Raw genomic sequence first — 22,777 nt, 5'->3', positions numbered from 1 at the left:
CACCCTGGTTCACGTCCTTCCTCCATGCTGCTGGAGGTTCTCTCTCTAACTCTCCACTCACTCGACACCTTTCCGTGGTCTGTTTCTCTTCTTCTTCGGCTTTCCCTCTTTAGTCCGATGCTCTAGTCATGTCCGATCATGTAACTCATATGTGCTTATGTTGCTGAGGTTTTTTTTCCCGGTCCCACAGTGTACTCCCCCAGAGGAGTGTAGTCTGGGAGCTGCTTTTTTTTCTCCTCTACCCTCCTCGTTTTTTCCCCCTTTTCCTCCCCCCACTATTGCAATTTCCCCATTGCGGGACTAGCTACTAATGGTTTTCTTATTCTTATTCTTATAGCGGCTTGTCATCCATGGAGGTCAAAAAGGAACAAGCCTGTTTTTCCAATGTAAGGAGTAGAAAGGGCAGATATTTGTGTACAAATGTAGTGAGTAAAAGTAAAAACTCGTCAGAAAATGAAATATTCAAGTAAAGTACAGATACCTGAAAAATCTTGTAACTAAGTATTTGTATTAACAAATAGCTTTTAACAAGAAGAACCCTTGAGCAGAACCTAGCTCATATGGAGGGACCCATCTACCTAAGGCCAGCCGCCTAGAGACAAGAGAGCAGAGAACAGCAGGAGGAATGAGATAAACATACATCTGTCATAGATCTGACTAAAGTGTACATGTAGAATCTGATGATGATACAAATACAACATATAGCTGATGATGTTACATGACAGTTTGAGAATATAAGAAGAATCATAGGCAGGAATTGTTCATTCAGGTAGGGCCTAGGAGTGGATAACTGCAGAAGGCCATGAAGACTTGATGGGTTAATGAGACCACAGATGTATGGAGCTCCACAGGAAACACACAGCAGCAGGCCAGAGCCAGAGACACTCATAAGAAGATGGAGGGGAAGGAGAGGGCAGGGGAGGGGATTGGGAGTGGGGAGAGGGACACACAGCAGTTAACACGGTGTCTGCCTCAACATGACCCCCAAAACCTCTAAAACATTAATTGTGGTATGAGCTACATACCGGCAAGAAAAAAAAAAAATCACTTTTGTCCCCCCCGACATGATGCCGACGTGAATAACAATTTTACGATATTTAGCCTTAGCCAGCAGGAATTAAAATACGCATTTGTGAATCTCATGTTTCAGCTGGGGACCATTGAACACGCATTTGTCACCAGTTTGAGAGTAACTTCACAGTACGGAACCTCACGCAATTTTGTTTGCACTCGGGTTGCCACAACGTAACGATTCCACACATTTCCGGTGTGGCGATCACAGTACACGTGAGACCTGAGAAACAGTCGCTGACTGTTAGCAACGCCAGAAGACCAAGTGTTGATCGGAGGCAGAATATTGGCTTGATTTTCAGGTATTGTTGGCTACACTTTATGTTTTCTCGGAAAATTGTACAGTGTAGTTGTAGAGGACTGTCTGACTTCTCTTCCCGCAGGGAGAAAACAGATCTGTTACACCCTATAACTGACTGATGTTTGTGTCCCACGTGCCAACGTTGTATTGAATGTATGCTGCTGTTGTTGTTTCTCTGAATTAATGGGCAGTGTTTAAAAACTATTTTGTGTGTCTTGTGTCTTTTAGTCGCCCGGGAAAACATTTCGTCCAGTGCACGAAACGGTTTCTCACCGACTAGATTAGGCCATCCGATTCCAGATAGTAGTAGATGGCATTCAAAAACGACCAGTGCTGTAAAACTACATTGTGAGGGGTTAAACTATCTTTTCTTAATTAATTTTATTAACTTAATTATTGCTGCCTTCATGGTGTAGTAGAGTTTACAGTGTTTATGAGTAACTTCAGTGTCATTCTGTGGGTAATATTCAAGAACGCAGACGGATGGTCTATATGTTTTTCTTGTTACTGTGGACTATCTTGGAACAGTCTTTATGGCGTGTGAATAACTTCTAGAACCACTAACCACTCAAATCTGAATATGGCATTGAATTGCCCATGTAGGAAAACTTACAAAAGCACATTTAATTCATGTTTGTACCTTGTTTAGTCAAAAAGATATACTGAAAAATAGATTTCAGCCTGGCGGTTGTGGCCATTTTGAATTTCTCAATTTTGAGGCATTTTGGGACATTTTTGAGCTTCATATACAGCAGATTTGGATTCAGCACCCCTTAATACCCCTAGAAATGTTGTATAATATAAATTATCACAAAATGCCTCCAGCACTTTAAATAAGCACATTTTCAGAAATTCTGCCTAGACTGGCTATGGGCACATTCTGCCCTTTACTGTCAACAGGCATAGTACTGGCATGGGGCATTTGGGTGTACGGTGGGTAGTATAGACGTATAGACTACTCAGACAATGTAGATGTAGGAGTAGAAATCACAATGTTAACTTACCATCCACCTCGCCATTTACAAAGCCAGAAGACACCACTCATGAATTTGGAGCATGCAGAATTTTCACTTACTAGAGGGCATATGGGCTTTGCTTGTGAAGACAAGAAAGATTGTCCTCTGTGATGGCAGCAGTTTTTAGGTCGTGATGGAGTCTGAGCTTATGGTTATTGATGCCTTCAAATGGGTTTGTGTTTACTGTGCGTTGATTGCATAGCTGTTGTAGGGATATGTCACACCAGTCCATGAAAACGTTTTTCAGTCAATTGGACAGTTACTTTGGGTCTCTTGAAAAACATGGGGCAACAAGTGCATAGTTAGTTTTTATATTCAGTTTTATTTATAGCATCAATAACGATACAAATTGTCTCAAGACTTTACAAAATCCGGTCTGAAACCTCCAGAGCAAGCATGAAGGTGTTTTTCCTTGCCACCATGAAGGGCATCTCTTTTAACGGGAAGAAACCTTGAGCAGAGGGACACACAACAATTATCATGCTATACAGTAGTAGCACAGAATTGCATGAGTAGTAATAGAGAAGAAATTAGAATAGAAATTAGAGGACAGGAGCTCAGTGCCAGAGAAAAGAAATTAGGGGATAGGAGCTCAGTCCGAGAGAGAAGAGAGTAGAGGACTTGTGCTCAGTGCATTGTCCCCCAGCTGCCTAGGCCTATAGCAGCATAACTAAGGGATTGTTCAGTCCGGCCCTAACTATAAGGTTTATCGAAAAGGAAAGTCTTAAGCCTAACCTTTAAAGTAGAGAGGGTTCCTGCCTCCCTAAACCAAACTGGAAACAGGTTCTACAGGAGAGGGGCCTGGTAACTGAAAGCTGTACCTCTCATTCTACTTTTTGAAATTCTAGGCACCACAAGTAGGCCTGCACTTTGAGATCGAATTGATCTGTTGGGAAGATATCAGTCAGTCAATCAATCAATCAATCAGTCAATCTTTACAAACACAGTTGGCCAGAATAGATAAAACATTAAAATCATAAAACAATCAAACAATGAAGACAATAAGAACTAACATCTCAAACGGAGTTAAAAGCCAAAGAGAAAAAAATTATTTTAAGAGAGCATTTAAAAAGAAGAAGTGATATGGTACAATGAGGTCATGGAGACATGGGACATTTTTATGCTTTTTGGACCAAATAAAGTCAAATGAGTATTCTCTTTGAAAGTTATTTGTGAATAAATCATTTAGTGTTATTTAACATGGATTCTGTTTTTTTTTTTTTTTTTTTTTGGGGGGGGGGGGGGGGGGGGGTTAAAGGAGAGAGGGATGGGGCATCCCATAACTATTTATTAGAAACAATAAATTTTTTGTGTTTTATATTTACAAAATATATATAGATGCATGATTTAGTAGAAGTTTATTTGTGTCACAAAGGTGTCCATGCAGGGCTGGTAAATTTAAGGAGAGGACAAGATGCCAAGATTGGCCTGTGTTATCTAATTTTACTTAAATATGCCTGTTTATATAGTTCATTTTGTCTTGACTTTTCTGATACATGATATCTAGCTTGTGTTTGTTTTTCAAGGCAAGATGGATGGGAAAGTTAAGAAACAAAAGCAACATCAGCAAAAGCACAGTGGGCCAAAGGCAGAGAAGAAAAAGCTCAAAAAGCATGGCGCCTCAATGGATGAAGATGAACGGAAACGCAACCCCAAAGCTTTCGCTGTTCAGTCCGCTGTCCGCATGGCCAAGACGTTCCATAGGTCAGTTTTGTTAATAGATCAGTTGCTCTGGCAAAGCAGTAATTAAGGTATTTTCCAGTTACTAGTTTATTTATATTCTTAGTCTAATTGTTTGTTTTATTTTTACTTAGGGCCCAGGACTTAAAAACAAAAAAACACCACGTCCCTCTTGTTGACCGAACTCCCCAGGAACCTCCTCCAGTGTTGATTGTAGTTGTTGGACCCCCCAAGGTGGGAAAAAGCACCCTGATCCGCTGCTTGATCAAAAACTTCACTCGGCAGAAGCTTGGGGACATATGTGGACCCGTGACCATTGTCTCTGGTGAGTTTGGCCATTGACTTCTTCATTTACCCACTTATATTAGCTAGATTGACAGAATTGCTACACGTATGGTCATGTGCATTACTGTTGTCAATTAATAATGGGATCCCGTGGGATATCCCGTTTCTAGTTGGAAAAATCTCGTACTGATCCAGTGTCCTTTTCCCTTTCAGTCTTCTGATCTGCTTGATTGCAATAGAAAAAAAGGCTTTAATGATAATTTATCTCTAAAAGACTGTTATGCATTAACCATAATCATGCTTCTTTTTGGCAAGTAATTACTTTTTGCATTTTTCAGGTAAAAAGCGACGTCTGACATTCATGGAATGTAACAATGACATAAACACAATGATCGACCTTGCCAAGGTTGCCGACCTGGTAAGTTTTTTTTTATTTATTATTTTTTTAAATCTGTTTGCAGTGCTTTGAAAAGTACATAAGCTCCTATTTCTATTAAACTGAAGACTTGGTCCTGTACTGATGTGATATATTAAAGCATACTCAACACAACTTTATTTATAAAGCACTTTAAAAACAATACAGTTGACTGAACACGGACATGAAGACAGGTAAAACACATAAAAGAATTAGAAATTAAATGAAACTAAATTGAAATCATTAAAACAATTATTCCATCATTAAAATCATTAAAATTATTGTTCCTTCTAGCCACTTCAATGATAATAATAAAAAAAAGCAATAAAAACCAACCACTCTCAAGCTGAGTTAAAAGCCAAAGAGAAAAAAATTTATTTGAAGAAAGGATATAAAAACAAGTAGTGAGTCGGCTTGCCTGATGTGCAAAGGCAAGTCATTCCATAATTTAGGGGCAGCAACTGAAAAACCGCAGTCACCTCTCCGCTTTCTCCTTGTCTTTGGGATGACTAACAATAACTGAGCTGCTGACTTGAGACAGGTTGAGGGAGAGTACGGCTGGAGCAGGTCCGACAGATGCTTTGGGGCAAGGCCATGGAGACATTTAAAAACAAAATAATTTTAAAATTAATCTGAAAGTACAGTATGCACCACCCTCCTGATTGCATTAGAAACATCACCACATTGACTTCTTCTAACTACAAATGCAGTTCATATATTGATTCATATGATTTTATGAGAGAAATTGATGAAGAAGTGGAATTTCAATCTCAAGTTTTAACCCATTCAGACCGGATCACGCATCTGTGCGTGTTTACCTTTAAGACCGGATCACGCATCTATGCGTAGTTACCATTAAGACCGGCAAACGCGTCATTTTGAGCGTTGTCGTCTTTTTCGAGGCACATGGCCAATTATATGCACTGTGATTGGCTGAAATATTCTTGGGGTGAGTGACAGAGATGCTTAGGGATTTTTTTTAAACTCATGTGACTAATAAAACGCTTTGTGATTGGTCGAAATAAGCCTACACGTGGAGTATGTTTTGGTCGAAAATTTTAAACACCGTGCTAGCGATCCGTCATGGCTGACTCAAGTGAAGGAAGTGATATTGACGAAGTAACTGAAAAAATAGATCTTTACTGATTTTCAAAATTTTAAAAATGTTTGGTGTTTATTGATTTTTAAAAAAAATGCATTTGAAGATTATGCCCTAGCAAGTCAGTCAAGTTGAAAGCCAAAGAAGTAAGCTGTCAAATGCTTTTTATCTCATGTTTTTATCTGCTACAGAACCTGAGAAATTAAGGTTTTAGTAAACGTTGACATATTTTGAAAAACCTCAGGTTTTGAGAGGGGGTTTACAGAAGAGTATTTAGGCCTGAATGGGTTAAGGGCAAATTTAAAACTTCAAATTTGCCTGCAAACTTGGTCAGTGTGATGCATGGATCCTTTTCCTTTACGCTGTATTTCATTGCTATGTTTCCCAAATCTGACTCCAGTATTACGATTCCTATTACTTGTACTGCTTTTTGCCTCTCCCACCCCAGTCACATGTATAGAATACTTTACTCCAATCTTGCAGGAATCCCACAGCAGTCGTGTAACCTGCTCAAACTGCCCCCAGACATCATCTTCATTGAACCCAAAGATGTAGTATTGGGTCCTCCAACAAGGAATCTATTGAAAATGAGCACTTCTTGTCATACATGACCTTCAGCATATACTCTTCTGTACAAAATCTTAAGACCAGGAGAAAAATGACAAGTATTTGCATTTTGCGCCGGTGCATCATAAACTAGGTTGTGAGTAATGCTTCAAAATGCAAAAGGAAGGAACCAGAGCAAGAGACAAAAAACAGATTATAGGCAATTTATTGAAAACTGAATTTATGACTTTCATGACATTTTCTTTAAGGCATTCACACTGTCATGACTTCCTGATGGCATGAGCAAAAAAGGCTTTCCATCTTTGAATGTTGCAGGATTGTTTAGCTGTACAAGCAAGGCCTCTTGCAACGCGACATCACTGTTGAGGTTGGGACAGGAGATTTAGTCTTTTTTTAGACTATGGTATTTTTGATCAGCTGAAGAACAACCTGTTTAAATGCAGTTTACAGTAAATTACCTACTAACTATTTTGTCACCTGCTCCAGTTTACGATCTTCCGGCACAAAATGCGTACTCTTTTGATTTACCCCGGGCTTAAGATTTCTTCAGGTGTTTATTTTAATATAAGTACTGTCATATACAGTTTACCCTATTTGATGTGTCAGGAAGGTGGCCCAAGACTAAAGTCTAATGCCTAATGTGAGGCATTGTGTTTTTTATGTACCTGTAACACACACAGTATTGTTGCAGTGTTTTTAAACCGTTTAGACTTGTTGTAAAAGGCGTTTGTAAAAAGAGTGCGGTGTTATGGTTCAGTAAAACAGTTTAGTAACTTGATTTAAGTAGAGGATTTGGTGACGTGTTACTATTGAAATAAATTAAACATTTTTCTTCATTCTTCATTTTTTTTCTTTCTTTAGGTTTTGATGTTGATTGATGCCAGCTTCGGTTTTGAGATGGAGACATTTGAGTTTCTCAACATTTGTCAGGTACACGGTTTCCCTCGTATTATGGGTGTGTTGACTCACCTGGATTCATTCAAGAACAACAAGACACAGAGGAAGACAAAGAAAAACCTTAAACATCGCTTCTGGACCGAGGTGTACCAAGTAAATGCCCCACAAATATGTCTTTTCTGCTCATATCCAAAATTGTATGCATTGAGGCAGTAACTTGTATGTCACTGACAATGTTCTAATTGAACTTAATGTATGAAATGTTCTAATCGACTGTTGTTTGAACCTACCAGGGGGCCAAGCTATTCTACCTATCTGGTATGGTGTACGGTGAATATCAGACTCAGGAAGTGAAGAACCTTGGCCGCTTTATCTCTGTCATGAAATTCCGTCCTTTGGTGTGGCAGACCTCCCACCCTTATGTGCTAGTTGATCGGTGAGTGGTACACCGAGACTGCAGTGTAGTATTCTAATATTGTAGAGAAATATGGCCCTTGATTTTCACAACACAACACCCAGAACTAAATAGCAGACCCTTATTTTTTTCAAGTTGTTCATCAAACGTTTTGTAAAAGTATAATTCATTAAATGTGAAAATTTTTATAATTTACTTGTACTTCTTTGCACTAAAACAAACATAAAAAGTTGGAGTTGTCGTTATCTATAGGTTATGATATCATCAGCATAATATCATATTGGGCTTTATGTGGCCCCTGAGCTAAAATGAGTTTGACATCCCCCCAGCATCCCCTGTTGTGTCAAATTATGACCACTTGGTCATATTTATATAGCACTAAAGAACTTACACCTCTTAACATACTGTCTTTCTAGTAATGTGGTGTTCTTTAAGTGTCACAACGTTAGTAAGGCCACATCAGCTACCAAGCTATCATACAGTTTATGAGTGAAATTCTTGCACAGTTTGGAGAAGGATATATAGATAGATGGATGGATGGATGGATGGATAGCTACACATGCCAGCTTAGGTGTATTGATTTCTACTTCTAATTTGTTTTTTCACTGCACTTCACTTCTGCAGAGCCAATTACTCCCAAAGACTTTCAATGGGTATAGTTTAGTGGATTTTTAAATCTGATAATATAGCCTGTATATAAATATTGGATATTATTCTATATTCTGTTTCTTCCATTTATTCTTTAAAGATGGGTAAGGGTAGCATACTATTCCTCTGATTTGAGCTAGTAAGTTGTCAAAAATGGGTCACCCCATCACCCAATTGCACTCATTCAATCATATTTTTTCCTGTTTCCTGCAGTATGGAGGACTTGACTGACCCTGAGAGGGTAAGGACAGACCCCAAGAGTGACCGGACTGTGTCACTCTATGGCTACCTGAGAGGGACACATTTGAAAAACAAAGGCCAAGTCCATATTCCAGGTACATACTTCTATACATCATTTTTGATTGCACTTGTTTAAGGAGGTTACCTTAAAATTGTACAAATTATGTTATTTGGTTATCCTTTTCAGGTGTGGGAGACTTTCAGGTGACTGATGTGAACTTCCTGCCAGACCCTTGTCCACTCCCAGATGCTCAGAAGAAGAGAGCACTGAACGAGAAAGAGCGGCTGGTGTATGCACCCATGGCTGGGGTCGGGGGGGTTGTGTATGACAAAGATGCTGTTTATATTGACCTTCCTTCTAGCCACTTCAATGAGCACAAGGTATTATTGTATACCCTTCAGATAACTGTGTTTAATATCTGGTTTATGGGAATTTCATCATTTTACAACTTAGTGTGCTTATGTTCACTAACTTTTGAATACGGCAGTTACAATCAGATAACACTTAATGTGCCAGGTTTGAAATATCTTATTTTTTACTGTTGCAGGAAGAGGTGCGGCCCACTACAGAGCTGGTCCAGTCTCTCATTGATACTCACAGCACTCTGGATGCCAAGATGTCTGCCAGTAAGGTGTGTCTGTTCCGCGGCTCTGCCACTCTGGATCTCACAGACATCAACAAACAAAGCGGGTGAGATATAAAAAAGGAACAACTCTCCCTTCACAAATGTGAGGGCCATTGGATATGTAAAATATGCTCAGTTGATTTATCATCAGCCCTGCGGTAAACTGGCGACCTGTCCGGGGTGTACCCCGCCTCTCCCCCGATGACAGCTGGGATAGGCTCTTTCTGGATACTGATAGAACGTTTCTTCTTGTTATCTTGATACTAAGTGATTTCGAAAGAGGGTTTATTGGTAGAAGTAGACATGGCAAGTAATGACAATAAATGCTGGGACAATGACATCATTTTTTGTTACTGCAGCCGTTTACCAAAAAAAGTTTACAATTTATGTAAAGACTATGGGCTTCCAGATTCTCATGTTTAATTTGAGAGAAGTCGTATCTAAATTATCGTGAAGAAATTCCAATTTTTATACACAGTCAAATTAATTGTTTGGACAAATTAAATAAATAATAATAATAATAAAAAAAAATACTTTTTCCAGAATAATTTGCAGGCACTGACTGCCCTAAAGTATGGAACCCATTGACCTCACCAAGCAATAGGTTTCCTCTTCGGTCATGTTTTGCCAGGCTTTTACTGCAGCACTTTAGTTGCTGTTCACTATGTTTTGGGTTGTTGTCCACCTCTACTGTGAGCACTGTTCAGTCATGTTTTCCCCACTGGCTCAATCTGAGGTGACAGTATATACCTATACACTTGAGAATTCATCTGGCTGCTTCTGTTTCGCTAGTGCCATTGAAAGCCCTTTATGCTCATGTGTCACAGCTCTTCCATAAGACATTCCAAGACTTCTTCACCTTCTTTTTAGTTTCCACCATTCTGGTACAGGTTAAGGTCAGTTTTATCTCTCCAAAGAATGCTGTTCCAGGACTGGTTTGGTTGTTTTAGGTGTTTTTTTTTTTTTTTTTTAATGGTTTACACCTTGTGTTAATGCCTCTGTATTTGCACTTATTAATTATTATTTGACAGTGAAATATCTACATTCTAGGGGTGTTCTTCACTTGTCCGGATGTTGTTACGATGTAGAAATAACAAAGGAATCTCCCACAACTATCCAATAAACTAATTTTGTGTAAATTTTCCAATCACATGTTGGTCTATGGAAATGAGGGACCATGTTAAAATGTTATTGCAGTTCCCATTCTTTAGATCAGGGGTCTCAAACTGATCCGTGAAAGGGCCACTGTGGCTGCAGGTTTTCATTCCAACCATGCAGCAACCATGCAGCACCCATGCAGTGGGTGTGGCTGGCAAGTTTGTGTTCCAATCAAGCAAGAGGACACTTGAAATGACTGTGTGAAGGCAGTTCAGTTGATTGATTGAGCCAAGTCAGGTGTGCTGCTGCATGGTTGGAATGAAAACCTGCAGCCACAGTGGCCCTTTCACGGATCAGTTTGAGACCTGTGCTTTAGATCCTGTACCCAACTGCCATTTCGGACGTTTCAAATTCAAGGCGATCTGTTCTCTTGCTGTTAAACTATAGCAGCCTTGAGAGGACTGGGAACAGAGATTTAAAGACAGACCTTTAAAAAGTACGTGTAAGATATTCAAGTTGCGTAATGAATGCTGGAATTTGGAGGGATTCACATCAAAACCCGAGTACAGTTGAAGGAATTGCAGTTCTTGTGTTAAGTATTTGGACACTTGACACAATTTAAATGAAAACCGTTTCTGGTAAAATGAAATTAAGATCAGCCAGAATGATGGGAAGAAGAAAGTAAGGAGAAGACTTCACAATTCATAATCTGAAGGATGGAAAATAATCTGTAAAATACAGTTAGCAGTGAGATGGCATGCGTGCACAATGGCACAGTGTCACTAAAGTTAATTGTTGATAGGACTAACACAAACTAATGACTTCTGAGGTGTATAGATAAACAGTCTGCTCAGTTACAGCTGAATGATTGTAATGTAAATAAGTTGAGAATTCTGCACTAGCTAAGTGATTCATTCATGTCACCCAGATTGAGCAGACATTTTTTGCTGAGGACAAGACAGGCAGGCAGAAAGAACCAAGAATCATCACAAAGGTGGACCCATTCTTTGGTGTTGTCCATGAATTTCAGACTTTAGGCAGTCATTGTCTGCAAGTATTTAAAAATAACATTTTATTGATGATTTGATTTGACCCCTGAGTTGTTTTTTTTTGTTTAAACTTCCTTCAAATTTGGATGGGAGTATTCTCAAATTAAGGCTGAGATTCTTCAAGCTTGAATTCTCTATGTAACTGTAACTTGAATGAGTTTTAGTAGAGTGCTTAAATAACACAAAATGCCTGTGTCCAAAGATGTGCAATATGGATCTAACTAAAATTTACCAAAATTTTGTCTAATTTGCCTGAAGCACATATGAGAGGGGTGTTGGGGACCACCTTGAGCATTTTTAGTATGGATCTTCCTCTTTTTATTGGAGGCAAACACAAATGGTGATATAAAACAAAATTGTGTTATGTTATAACACATACACTGCAGTCTTGTATTTGACGACAGAAATGCACACTAAACTTTTCTTGTTTTGTGTGTATGCTAGAGCACAGAACAGGCTTGAGGAGGAGCTCATCTGGGATCCAAACACCAAAAGAGAGAGGAGGAAGGTGATCTTCTCTGAGGAGGACCAAGATAATGGCAGCGGCTCTAGCAGTGATGAGAATGATGACAGTGAAAGTGAACAGGAAGAAGTGGAAGATGACGATGACAGAAACTTTTCCATCTTTGTCAAAGAGGCACTAACCGAATCTCAAGAAGACACTACTGTACCTGTACCACCTGTGAAGAAACCGAAACTGGAGGAGAAAGTAATTGCTGAGGTGCCAGTGTTTGCAGACAGCGAAGACGAGCTGGAGGAGAGTGAAGGAGAGAGCGAGGCTGGGAGGGCAGGAGATAGTGGACACTGTTCTAAAGAGGATGAAGAAGAAGAATCAGATGAGGGCGGTGCAGTTGAAGGCATTGTGAAGGAACAAACGGAGAGTGAAGAAGAGGAGCATGGTAAATACACGGTTCAGTTCTAGTTTGTATCTACTTACAGTTTCGTATACAGTTTAAAAAGAAAGGCAAGGTGAGCATGAACATTACTGATCTTTCAGCCATTGGAGGACATTCATGATCTGCTAAGGAAGGTCATGACCAAAAAAACTTTAGAACAGCTACTGAGTGTTTTTTAGTTAGATTGCTTTCTAAAGACTAAAGATAGTGATCTCTGTTTTTATGGCTTGCAGATTGAAACTGACAAGAGAAACACTAAATATAAAGGCAACTGTGGCGCTAAATAGGAAAAAACTAACTTGAAATGTTACAGGAATAACAGAATGCTTGTTGTAGCCACTCGGCACACTTTTAAGATTACAGGAATATAAATCTTCAAAGTGGCTGAAGGTCATCAGACTTTTATTTGCTTCATCTTGCATCTGTGTACAGGGCCTCTGAGATGGAAGGAGGGTCTGCAACAGAAAGCATCAGAGGCATTTCTACGACAACAAGAAGCTGTTCCCAATCTGAGAAAAGTGGTTTATGGTTCAGGTAATCTTGTGTTCTGGAGTCTTACAGATGCATTTGCAAATGTACAGCACTGTGGTAAAGCTCAGGCACTACAATTAAGTTCAGAATGTTTTCAAAAATAATGGCATGATGAGTTTTCATTTATTAGCTGACATTATACGGCATGTGCAGGAAGGAGAAAAACCTAAATAGGACATCTGGTGTGAGCACCCTCTGCACAGAGTATTTCAATGTACATTGTTCCACGCATTGTCTTTATGTAATTGACAGATTTTGCCAGTCTTTATGACAGATGATGTTGAGATCACGGCTATGATCACCTTGTTCTTCTTGTGGTTTAAGATAGTTCCTTATCACTCTGGCTGGATGTTTTTTCTCAGTATCCAGCTGAAAAATCAATGATGTAGATAGACACGAACAACAACACTTAAAGGAATCATGGTGTTCATGTGTTTCTTTTAATTATAGCATTCAGTATAACAACAGAACAAGTATTTGAACTGTACATTGAACTAAACATCAGAACGTTTCTTCTCAGTCCATTCTACAATTTTTGTGCATTTTGGAGGGGGTTGACGCAACATATTTCAGACTCGTGGTCTCTGCCCGCTGGTGAGAGTGTACTCATCTAGATTACCAGTCAAACGTTCGGACACAACTTCTGATTTAATGATTTTTCTTTAAAAAAAAGATTCTAATGGAAAGCATCGAACTATGAATGAACATATATGGAATTATGTGGCAAACAAAAAAACTGTGAAACAACCCTTTGCTTTGATTACTGCTTTGTACACTCTTGGCATTCTCTCGATGAGCTTCATGAGGTAGTCACCTGAAATGGCAACAGTCTTGAAGGAGTTCCCAGAGATGCTGAGCACTTGTTGGCCCTTTTGGCTTCACTCTGCGGTCCATCTCATCCCAAACCATCTCGATTCCGTTTAGGTCAGGTGACTGTGGAGGCCAGGTCATTTGGTGCCGCACTCCATCACTCAACCTTCTTGGTCAAATAGCCCTTACACAGCCTGGAGGTGTGTTTGGGGTCATTGTCCTGTTGAAAAATAAATGATGGGCCAACTAAACGCAAACCGGGTGGGATAGCATGTCACTGCAGGATGCTGTGGTAGCCATGCTGGTTCAGTGTGACTTCAGTTTTGAATAAATCCCCAACAGTGTCACCAGCAAAGTACCCCCACACCATCACACCTCCTCCTCAATGCTTCACAGTTGAAACCATGGATGCAGAGAACATCCGTTCGCCTTTCGTGCGTCGCACGAGACATGGCGGTTGAAACCTCAAATTTGGACTCGTCAGACCAAAGCACAGATTTCCACTGGTCTAATGTCCATTCCGTGGCCCAAACAAATCTCTTCAGCTTGTTGCTGTTCCTTGGTAATGGTTTTCTAGCTGCTATTTGACCATAAAGACCTGATTGGCGTAGTCTCCTCTAAAGAGTTGATGTACAGACGTGTCTGCTACTAGAACTCTGTGTGGCATTGATCTGGGCTCTAATCTGAGGTGCTTTTAACTTGTGATTTCTGAGGCTGGTGACTTGGATGAACTTATCCTCAGCAGCAGAGGTGACTCTTGGTCTTCCTTTCCTGAGGTGATCCTCATGTGAGCCAGTTTTGTTGTAGCTCTTCATGGGTTTTGCAACTGCACTTGGCGACACATTCAAAGTTTTTTTTGCAATTTTCCGGACTGACTAACCTTCTGTTCTTAAAGTAATGATGGACTGTCGTTTCTCTTTACTTAGCTGATTGGTTCTTGCCATAATATGAATTCTAACGGTAGTCAAATAGAGCTGTCAGCTGTGCACCAACCTGACTTCTGTACAACACAACTGATGGTACTAACCCCATTAAGAAGGCTGGAAATTCCACAAATGAACAAGGACATGGCACACCTGTGAAGTGAAAACCATTTCAGGTGACTACATCATGAAGCTCACTGAGAGAAGTCCAAGTTAGTTTGCAGCGATGTCAACAAAGGGTGGCTACAGAGGACTCTAAAATATGAGTCATATTTGGAGTTATTTCACACTTTTTTGTTTACTACATAATTCCATATGTGTTCATTCATAGTTTTGATGTCTTCATTTTAGAATCTACAATGTAAATGGTCATGAAAATAAAGAAAAACCATTAAATGGGAGGGTGTGTCCAAACTTTTGACTGGTAGCATATGTGTGCACGCATTTGTGTGAGTGGGTGGGTGTGTTCTTTTTTTTTTGGGGGGGGGGGGGGGGGGGTGTCCATGCATACAGAGAGCAGAAGAGAATTGTAAACACACAATCATGTAGAGACAGAAATGACATGCCGTCATGTAAATAAGATAAATTTCCTGAGGCTAATTAGTTTGTTTAATAAAAGCAAAGAAAACACCTGTTGTATAGGAGAGGTAACCTTAAATGACTTCTGTTGTGATCTGCCACTATATATAAATTAAAATAAAATAAATTTGACCTCCGTGGGAGGGTGGAGCGCGGTGCCCGCATAATGTAGTGGTAAGGGAAACAGTGAGTTTCACTGTAAACTGGAGAAGTATGTGTTACAGATTTTAGGTGTCTCTCAAATACTTGTCTTTTTTTTTTTTTTTTTTTTTGCAGTTGTAGAAGCAGATGAATCTGAGGATGTTGAGGCAGAACTGGGAGGGCTGTTTCGAGTCAGCTGCCCTCAGGAGAGCAAAACGTTTCAGGCCAATTCACTGGACTGCTCTCGTTTCAACCCTGAAATCTCCCACAACTGGGATTTAGAAGAGGTACAGCAGTTCTTAACACAACAATCATACTTGGATATCTTACAGTTAGGCCCATGTACATCTGGCAACTGACACAATTTTTGTTTGTTATATTAGCTGTTATTTTAGCTACCAAGAATGTTATGGTTATTTCATGAAAATGGGCTGATTAATTGCAGGCTCACAAGTTTAAAGTGATGGTAGTTTGAGGAAGGATTTAATTACACTGCTTGGCCAAAAAAAAAAAAATTGCCACATGGATTTAACTAAACAAACAGGGACGAGCCTCCTATTGGATAATTACTGCATGGACAACCATGTCGAAAGACACATCCTGTGGTTGTGGAGAGGATGTTAGTCTGTTTGAGAAGGGTCAAATCATTGGCATGCATCAAGCAGAGCAACATCTAAAGAGATGCAGAAATTACTCACACTGGGTTAAGAACTGTCCAAAGCTTTATTAAAAACTGGATCACTTAAACATTTGATGCAATCAAATCGAAGAAAAACAACAGTAGAACTCAGGGCTGTGTTTAATAGTGAGAGTAAGAGCATTTCCGCACGTACAAAGGGAACTCAAGGGATTGGGAATGAACAGCTGAGTATCCTTAAGAAAACCACTAATCAGTGAGGCTAAGTGGGAAAAAAAGGCTTCAATTTGTTAGAGGGCATAAAGATTGGACTCTGGAGCAATGGAAGAAGGTCATGTGGTCTGATGTGTCCAGATTTACCCTATTCCAGAGTGATGGCCGCATCAGGGTATTCCATCAACGGATTTTGTCTTCCCTGATGTTACGGGCATATTCCAAGATTACAATGCCAGGATTCATGGGGCTCAAATTGTGAGAGAGTGGTTCAGGGAGCATGAGACATCATTTTCACACATGGATTGGCCACCACAGAGTCCAGACCTTAACCCCATTGAGAATCTTTGGGATGTGTTGGAGAAGACTTTGCTCATTGGTCAGACTCTCCCATCATCAATATCAGATCTTGCTGAAAAATTAATGCAACACCGGACGGAAATAAATCTTGTGACATTGCAGAAGCTTATCGAAACAATGCCACAGTGAATGTGTGCTATAATCAAAGCAAAGGCGGTCCAACGAAATAGTAGAGTGTATGACCTTTTTTTTGGTGGCGACTTATTTTTTTTGGCCAGGCAGTGTATTATACCCAGAGGTGGACAGAGTACACACCTTCACTACTTGAGTAAAAGTACAGATACTCCTTGTAAAGTAGCTTAGTCAAAATATTACTTAAGTAAAGTACTAAAGTATTTGCTTAAAAAAAAACTTAAGTAAAAGTATTTAAAAAGTATCTCAGGAAATGCAGGAAAGGAAAGTAGCTTTATTGTCATTATTCAATCCATTCTACAATCTACAATCTTTCTCTTGCAGACAGCTTCTCAAAATTCAAAATTCAAAATGGGCTTTATTGGCATGAAAGTTTTTTTAAAAAACAATATTGCCAAAGCAAAGCATTAAAGTACAATACAATAAATCAAAGATGTATATATTATGAACATTATATTAGTTATATACAGCATCAGGGAGTTTCAACATGGCAGTGAATGCACTAAAAGAAAAAGCTCCCTGGAAATAAGCGATTCCTGAATTTAGGGTGTCAAAAATGTCCTCTTCAAAATAAGGAGAATCCACTGGGGGTATGTAAATTGCACAGAGGTATAGATCCCTATCGGTTATGCCTTGGGTTTGATCTAACCTCAACCAAATGTGCGATTTACCCTGTTTTACTGGTGAGATCTGATTGCAAAGATCTCCTTTATACCGCACCAAAATCCCCCCCGATGTTCTGCCCTTACGTATGTTTTTTAGTTTTATGGAGGGCACCGTGACTTCATTATATCCCGGGGGACAGTGAGTGAGCAAATCATCTTGACACCATGTTTCTGTCAATACGATGATATCGTCTTTGATAGATTTTATGAACTCAGGGTCTCCACTCTTCAGCTCAAAGATCGAGGAGTGGAGACCCTGAATATTTCAACAGCTTATATGAAATGAACGCATCAAAAAAGAAAACAATCAAAATGAACCTACATAGTGAGACAAAAACAAACAAACAAAAAAAACCTTCTACTATCTACAGATTTATAATAATAATAATTTGATATTAATTCCATGGAGATGTACTATTTTCAATAATATTACCGTTGTTCTGACTACTACTATTGCTATTACTATTACTAACTAACAAATATATGTCCATGTTGTTTTGTGACTCATATGGGAATATATCTTAGCTGGACAGAAGCCGGCTGCACAGGGTGTGCAGCATCTCCCTGATGTCTCTCAGCTCACAGGTAGCAGGGGGAGGGGCTGTGACAGCAGGCCGGGCTACAACTGCAGCATAGCTCTGCTGCTGTGGGTGTGGAGGGGGACGTGCTGCTCCATGGCTCTGCTGCCGATGCTGTATAAGGGGTTGTTGGGCAGGGACTGAGGAGGGGGAAAGTGGCCTCAGCTGGTTCTGTTTCCCAGTGGTGAGGCGGTGGGCGTGTGGGTAGTGTGGGGTCCGGGCAGAACTGGTGTGTCTCCTCACCGCAGGGGGGATGATCCGGGGCTGGAGATAGGGGGGAGGAGGTCTGTGATGGTCTCTGAAGCTTCTGGTAGAAGAGAGGGTGGAAGGGCTGCGTCCTAGAGCCGGGTCTTTGAGGGTCTTTGCAAAGATATTCACCTTCTCTCTGTGTAGATGGAGTCCATCGTAGAGGTCCCAGGTGCCAATGGTTGGACTCACTCACTCACTCACTCACTCACTCACTACAAGCTCATACAATTACGTTTAAAATGTTCATCAGCAATTTAACAAACATTAAGCTAGCTAACGTCAATAGCTACTTTACATACCGCGACATGCTTTTTCAGGTTGGAAGACGAGTTCTTGTAGGCCGTGATATAATTTATTCGTGGTCAGCACAACAAACATTTAAACTGAAACGAATCAGTTTTTGTGGCAAAAATCTCAAACATGGGTTTGAGATAAGGCCACGGGTGTTCGGTGGGAGTTTCTCGAGGTGTTTCTTCAGTTTCTTCCTGCATTGTATGGATTGTATGGCATGACGTAGTACAGGTACGGCAATACGACTAAAACAAACCATATGCGAATCAGCAGAAACAGTTTATTTTCTCAGAATTTTGAAAAAATAAATAAATAAATAAAAACATAATCAGCTAGTAACTCAGCTAGTAGCTAGTAAGTAGTGAGTAACGAGAGCATCAACAGAAATGTAGTGGAGTAAAAAGTACAATATTTGTCCTTTAAATGTAGTGGAGTGAAAGTAAAAGTATCCCCCAAAAATAAAACTCCAAAAATAAAGTAAAGTACAGATACTCAAAAACTGTACTTAAGTACAGTACTCAAGTAAATTTACTTTGTTACTGTCCACCACTTTACCATATTATTATACTTTATTATACCTCTTCAATATGTAGCCCTTGTTCTTTGGTGGTGTCAATTTGTTCCAGACTTAAAGCAATAATTGCCTACAGAGGATTCTCCAAACAGTTTTAAAAATAAACCTTGTATATTTAAATAAATCTTCAATTAAACCTCAAAATTTGTACTTCAGTTTTATCTGAATAGTTTCATTTTAAATCTATTGATTTGGCTTATATTCAAGCCAGTTCATGAAAAGACGCTTACTGTCCAAATACTTATGGCCAAAATCATATGTGCTGCTCAGAGGTTGCGCTAGACTTTTTCGTTGTCGGTCATTTTGACTGACAAGGTCATAAAAATTCCGTCATAATCTATTTTTACCCGTCACTTTCATTTTTATTTTTTTTAAATGGTAATAAAGACATATTCAATAGCATTTCATTTTTATTAAAGTTTCATTAACTTTAAGTACTTTTTTCAGAACAGTATTTACTTTAAATGGTAACAAAAAAATAAATAAAAAAGTTTCGGCTGCCGACACGTCTTGTCTGTACGGGACTGCTAGCGTAAACAGCTCTTAGACGGTACCGTAGGGTTGAAGTGCTTCGGTGGTATGCAAAATCCATTTTGGTAGCCGTTAGCTGCATAGACATAGACATATATACGTATATATGGTCTGTGGCAGCAGTTCCCAAACTTTTTTGGCCGCCTCCTTCTATATCCCAACCGCGCTGACGCACCCCCAATCCCCCACACTTAAGATAACTTCTTCTACGCCATTGCATTTTGCATCTCGCCCACCCCCTAGAGGCAGTTCACGCACCTCCAGGGGTGCGTGCACCACACTTTGGGAATCCCTGGTCTATAGCAGAGCCCGTCTACGGAGAGCCTTGCCACTCTCTATTAAGTCCCATTGTAACGAATTTTGGTTGCAGTTCCACCAGATTTCCACTGGGGGCGATCGCCATGAGTGCAACATGAATGGGAGTCTATGGAGCTAAACGGCTAAATATGTCTCTTTCACCCGATTGTCATTGAGAAATCTCAGATTTGATTGTAGGTTTTGCAAGTTCAACATGGGTTATAGATCAAAAGTTGAATGAACGAGAACTTATGTCCTTTCGTTTTCTTACAGGTTGAGTTGTTGTTGCCCATAACACGCTAGCATTGTGCTAATGAACGCTGATTGGTCAGTGAAGGACTGATTACGACCAGATCCCGCTTGACGGCATTGTGGCATCCGAAGCGGGACCAGAATGTTAAGGCGGACTTTTTCGCCCAAGTTTTTTTTTTTTCGGCCCGGTCTTTTAAAACAACAAAACAAAAACTCTTCTAGCACGTGTATTTACCTGTGTCAGCTGTGTTGTCCATGCCTCGAGAGAAAAGAAAGTGCAGAGCGCGAAAGCACCAAAGCAGGGACTGAAGGATTGCCGTAAAGCAGTATCTGGTCGTACGATATGTATGACGTCATTGACATTTTAAAATACTTTTTAAAGCAAATAACTGACTCTAAAAAATCTAACACCCAGCAATGTGTCATTTCTTTGCATCTCCTTTCAAATACAATATTCAAATTACTGCACAAAAAATTATATCCTGAGAAAAGTGGATTTTGAGGGGTATTGCTCCATAGACCGCCATTCATTCTGCACTCGTCCTGAGAGCGCCCTCATATGGAACCAGAGTGGAACTGCAACCAGTTCAGAAGCCGGAAGTTCAGTGAGAGTGGAACTTCTCCCATTATTAGACATTCTCTGTCTATAGTTAGCTGAGCTCTGACGTGTGCGTCAGTATAATCAGTGTACCAGGAAATCGTGCACCGACAAAAGTTCCGCGACGTTTGGAATGTAAACTTCAGTGAGAGAGAAGAGCCAATTAACTTAACCAAGTGGTCAGGGGTGTGAATTGCAATCTGTCAAAATGACGGACGGCCTTCAGATTTTTCCGTCATATTTAAAAAAAAAAAAAAAATGTCAATGACGGAAAATATTCGGTTAACGTGACCTCTGGTGCTACTCATCTGAAAATATAGCTGTATAAAAAAAGTTAAAGTGAGGTTTAATCTGGTCCATTTGTTTTCTTTTTCAGGTGATAATCTTGATCAAAGATTGTTTTGTAACAGGGAAGTGGGAGGAAATCCAAGATGCAGCCACTCTACTGAAGGAGGATGGTAAGAAGAGTTCAGAAACAGATTCTCAACGTTAGGTTGAGAAAAACGGTTATACTGTTAACAGTGGAAGTCTTATTCAAACATACATGACTTGAATTAAGTTTAATTATGTTTAGTGATTGTTTTGATGAACTCAATTAAGATAATTGTGGTGCAAATAACTTGAACGTTATTTTCTCTAAAAGTGAAAATCATAAGTTTCTCACTGTTAAAATGCAATGACTAGTGCACTTGTTTTCTTTGTGTAGAGGAGCTGTATGGTGATTTTGAAGATTTGGAGAAAGGAGAACTCCACAAGGGCCAAACTGGACAGGAGTATCAGGCTGAGGTGTTACATACTAACATTGAATATGCAGGCATTTTTTGCCACCCCAGTGAATTTCTTTGCTTTGTTTCTATCAGTTCCTTTGTGCCTCTGCAGAACATTTGGGGAAACCTCTCTATTGTGGCTTTACTGCCAGTGACAGATCTCTCTGATGAAGGCTAACCACCTTGTGTCTTGCTACTATGCTCACTCACATGGTAAACTATTTTTGGTGAAATATGCTACTTCTGAATATTTCACCATTATTAAAAGTGATCTCTGTAAGACTAAAAATGAAGTCACTCTAATGCAGAGGATAGAAGGAACTTTGGGAGGGAACTTTGGACATATCAGCAGTTTGGTACATTCTGAGAAACAAAAGAAGTCACAACCAATTTGAGAAAAGAAGTTAATAATACAGATAGACAATGACCTTAAACATACTGTGAAAGCAACCCAGGTAAAGAAGTGGACTTGTAGGCAAGTCGGCCAGTCTAATTAAGCATTCATTTTTTAGCTTAAGACAAAACTAATATTTATAATAGGATAGTTAGCTTGTTACATTTAAGCCCGGTGTGTACAAAAATGGTAATAGCCCCATTTTCCTGATTTAATGGTTCATTCATTCATCCATCTTCTGTAACCACTTATTCCTGTGAATGGTCGCAGGGTCTGCTGGAGCCTATCCCAGCTGTCATGGGGCGAGAGGCAGGGTACACCATGGACAGGTCGCCAGTCTATCGCAGCTGTAACACAGAGAGACAGACAACCATTCACACTCGTGGCCAATTTAGAATCACCAATTAACCTAATGAGCATGTCTTTGGACGGTGGGAGGAAGCCGGAGAGAAACCACGCAGACATAGGGAGAACATGCAAAGTCCACACAGAAAGGCCCAGTCACTGATTTAATGTGTCTAAGGAAAAGGGTTTAATAATGATCCTGTCATCTTATAAATACTTTAAGTTTTTACAGTTTGTCTTATGCATCGTGTGGCCCACAGAGCATTGGGAACGATGGTGATGAAGATGAGGAGAGTCAAGTGAAGGTGGATGATGAAGAGGTTCAAAAGAACAAACGCTTGGAAAAGAAACGCAAACTTAAAGAACGATTTGATGCTGACTATGATGATGATGATGGTGGTGCCAACTACTTCAATGACCTGAAGGAGGAGATGCAAAAGCAGGCAGAGGTGAATTATTTTACAATAGTTTTATTTATTTATTTATTACATTTTAGAAACCATTTCTTACAGTAATATAATTTCCTGCAATTTGTCCTCAGCTGAACAGAGCAGAGTTTGAAGACGTGGACGATGAGACCAGAGTGCAGTATTTAGGCTACTGGCCG

The 22,777-nt window shown here is 39.8% G+C and overlaps 1 protein-coding gene across 1 annotated transcript in view; it reads left to right on the top strand.

The window, feature by feature from the left end:
- Positions 1-1,274: 1,274 nt before the first annotated feature.
- The window catches only part of bms1 (BMS1 ribosome biogenesis factor), a 43,816-nt gene continuing 22,313 nt past the window's right edge, over positions 1,275-22,777 (top strand). Inside the window, exons 1-16 of the mRNA XM_084567110.1 lie at positions 1,275-1,373; positions 3,915-4,092; positions 4,203-4,393; positions 4,692-4,771; positions 7,296-7,484; positions 7,625-7,767; positions 8,608-8,729; positions 8,822-9,015; positions 9,183-9,325; positions 11,852-12,306; positions 12,736-12,837; positions 15,423-15,574; positions 21,041-21,122; positions 21,371-21,450; positions 22,431-22,619; positions 22,712-22,777. The exon at positions 22,712-22,777 is cut by the window's right edge and continues 123 nt beyond it. Coding sequence (XP_084423236.1) covers positions 3,920-4,092; positions 4,203-4,393; positions 4,692-4,771; positions 7,296-7,484; positions 7,625-7,767; positions 8,608-8,729; positions 8,822-9,015; positions 9,183-9,325; positions 11,852-12,306; positions 12,736-12,837; positions 15,423-15,574; positions 21,041-21,122; positions 21,371-21,450; positions 22,431-22,619; positions 22,712-22,777 — 2,361 coding nt within the window. The 5' untranslated portion in view covers positions 1,275-1,373; positions 3,915-3,919. The remainder of the gene's footprint in view (positions 1,374-3,914; positions 4,093-4,202; positions 4,394-4,691; positions 4,772-7,295; positions 7,485-7,624; positions 7,768-8,607; positions 8,730-8,821; positions 9,016-9,182; positions 9,326-11,851; positions 12,307-12,735; positions 12,838-15,422; positions 15,575-21,040; positions 21,123-21,370; positions 21,451-22,430; positions 22,620-22,711) is intronic.

Source organism: Chelon labrosus, assembly GCF_963514085.1.
Source record: "Chelon labrosus genome assembly, chromosome: 19".
NCBI lineage: Eukaryota > Metazoa > Chordata > Actinopteri > Mugiliformes > Mugilidae > Chelon > Chelon labrosus.
Note: the sequence above shows the minus strand (reverse complement) of the source record. Positions and strands in the feature narration are given on the sequence as shown.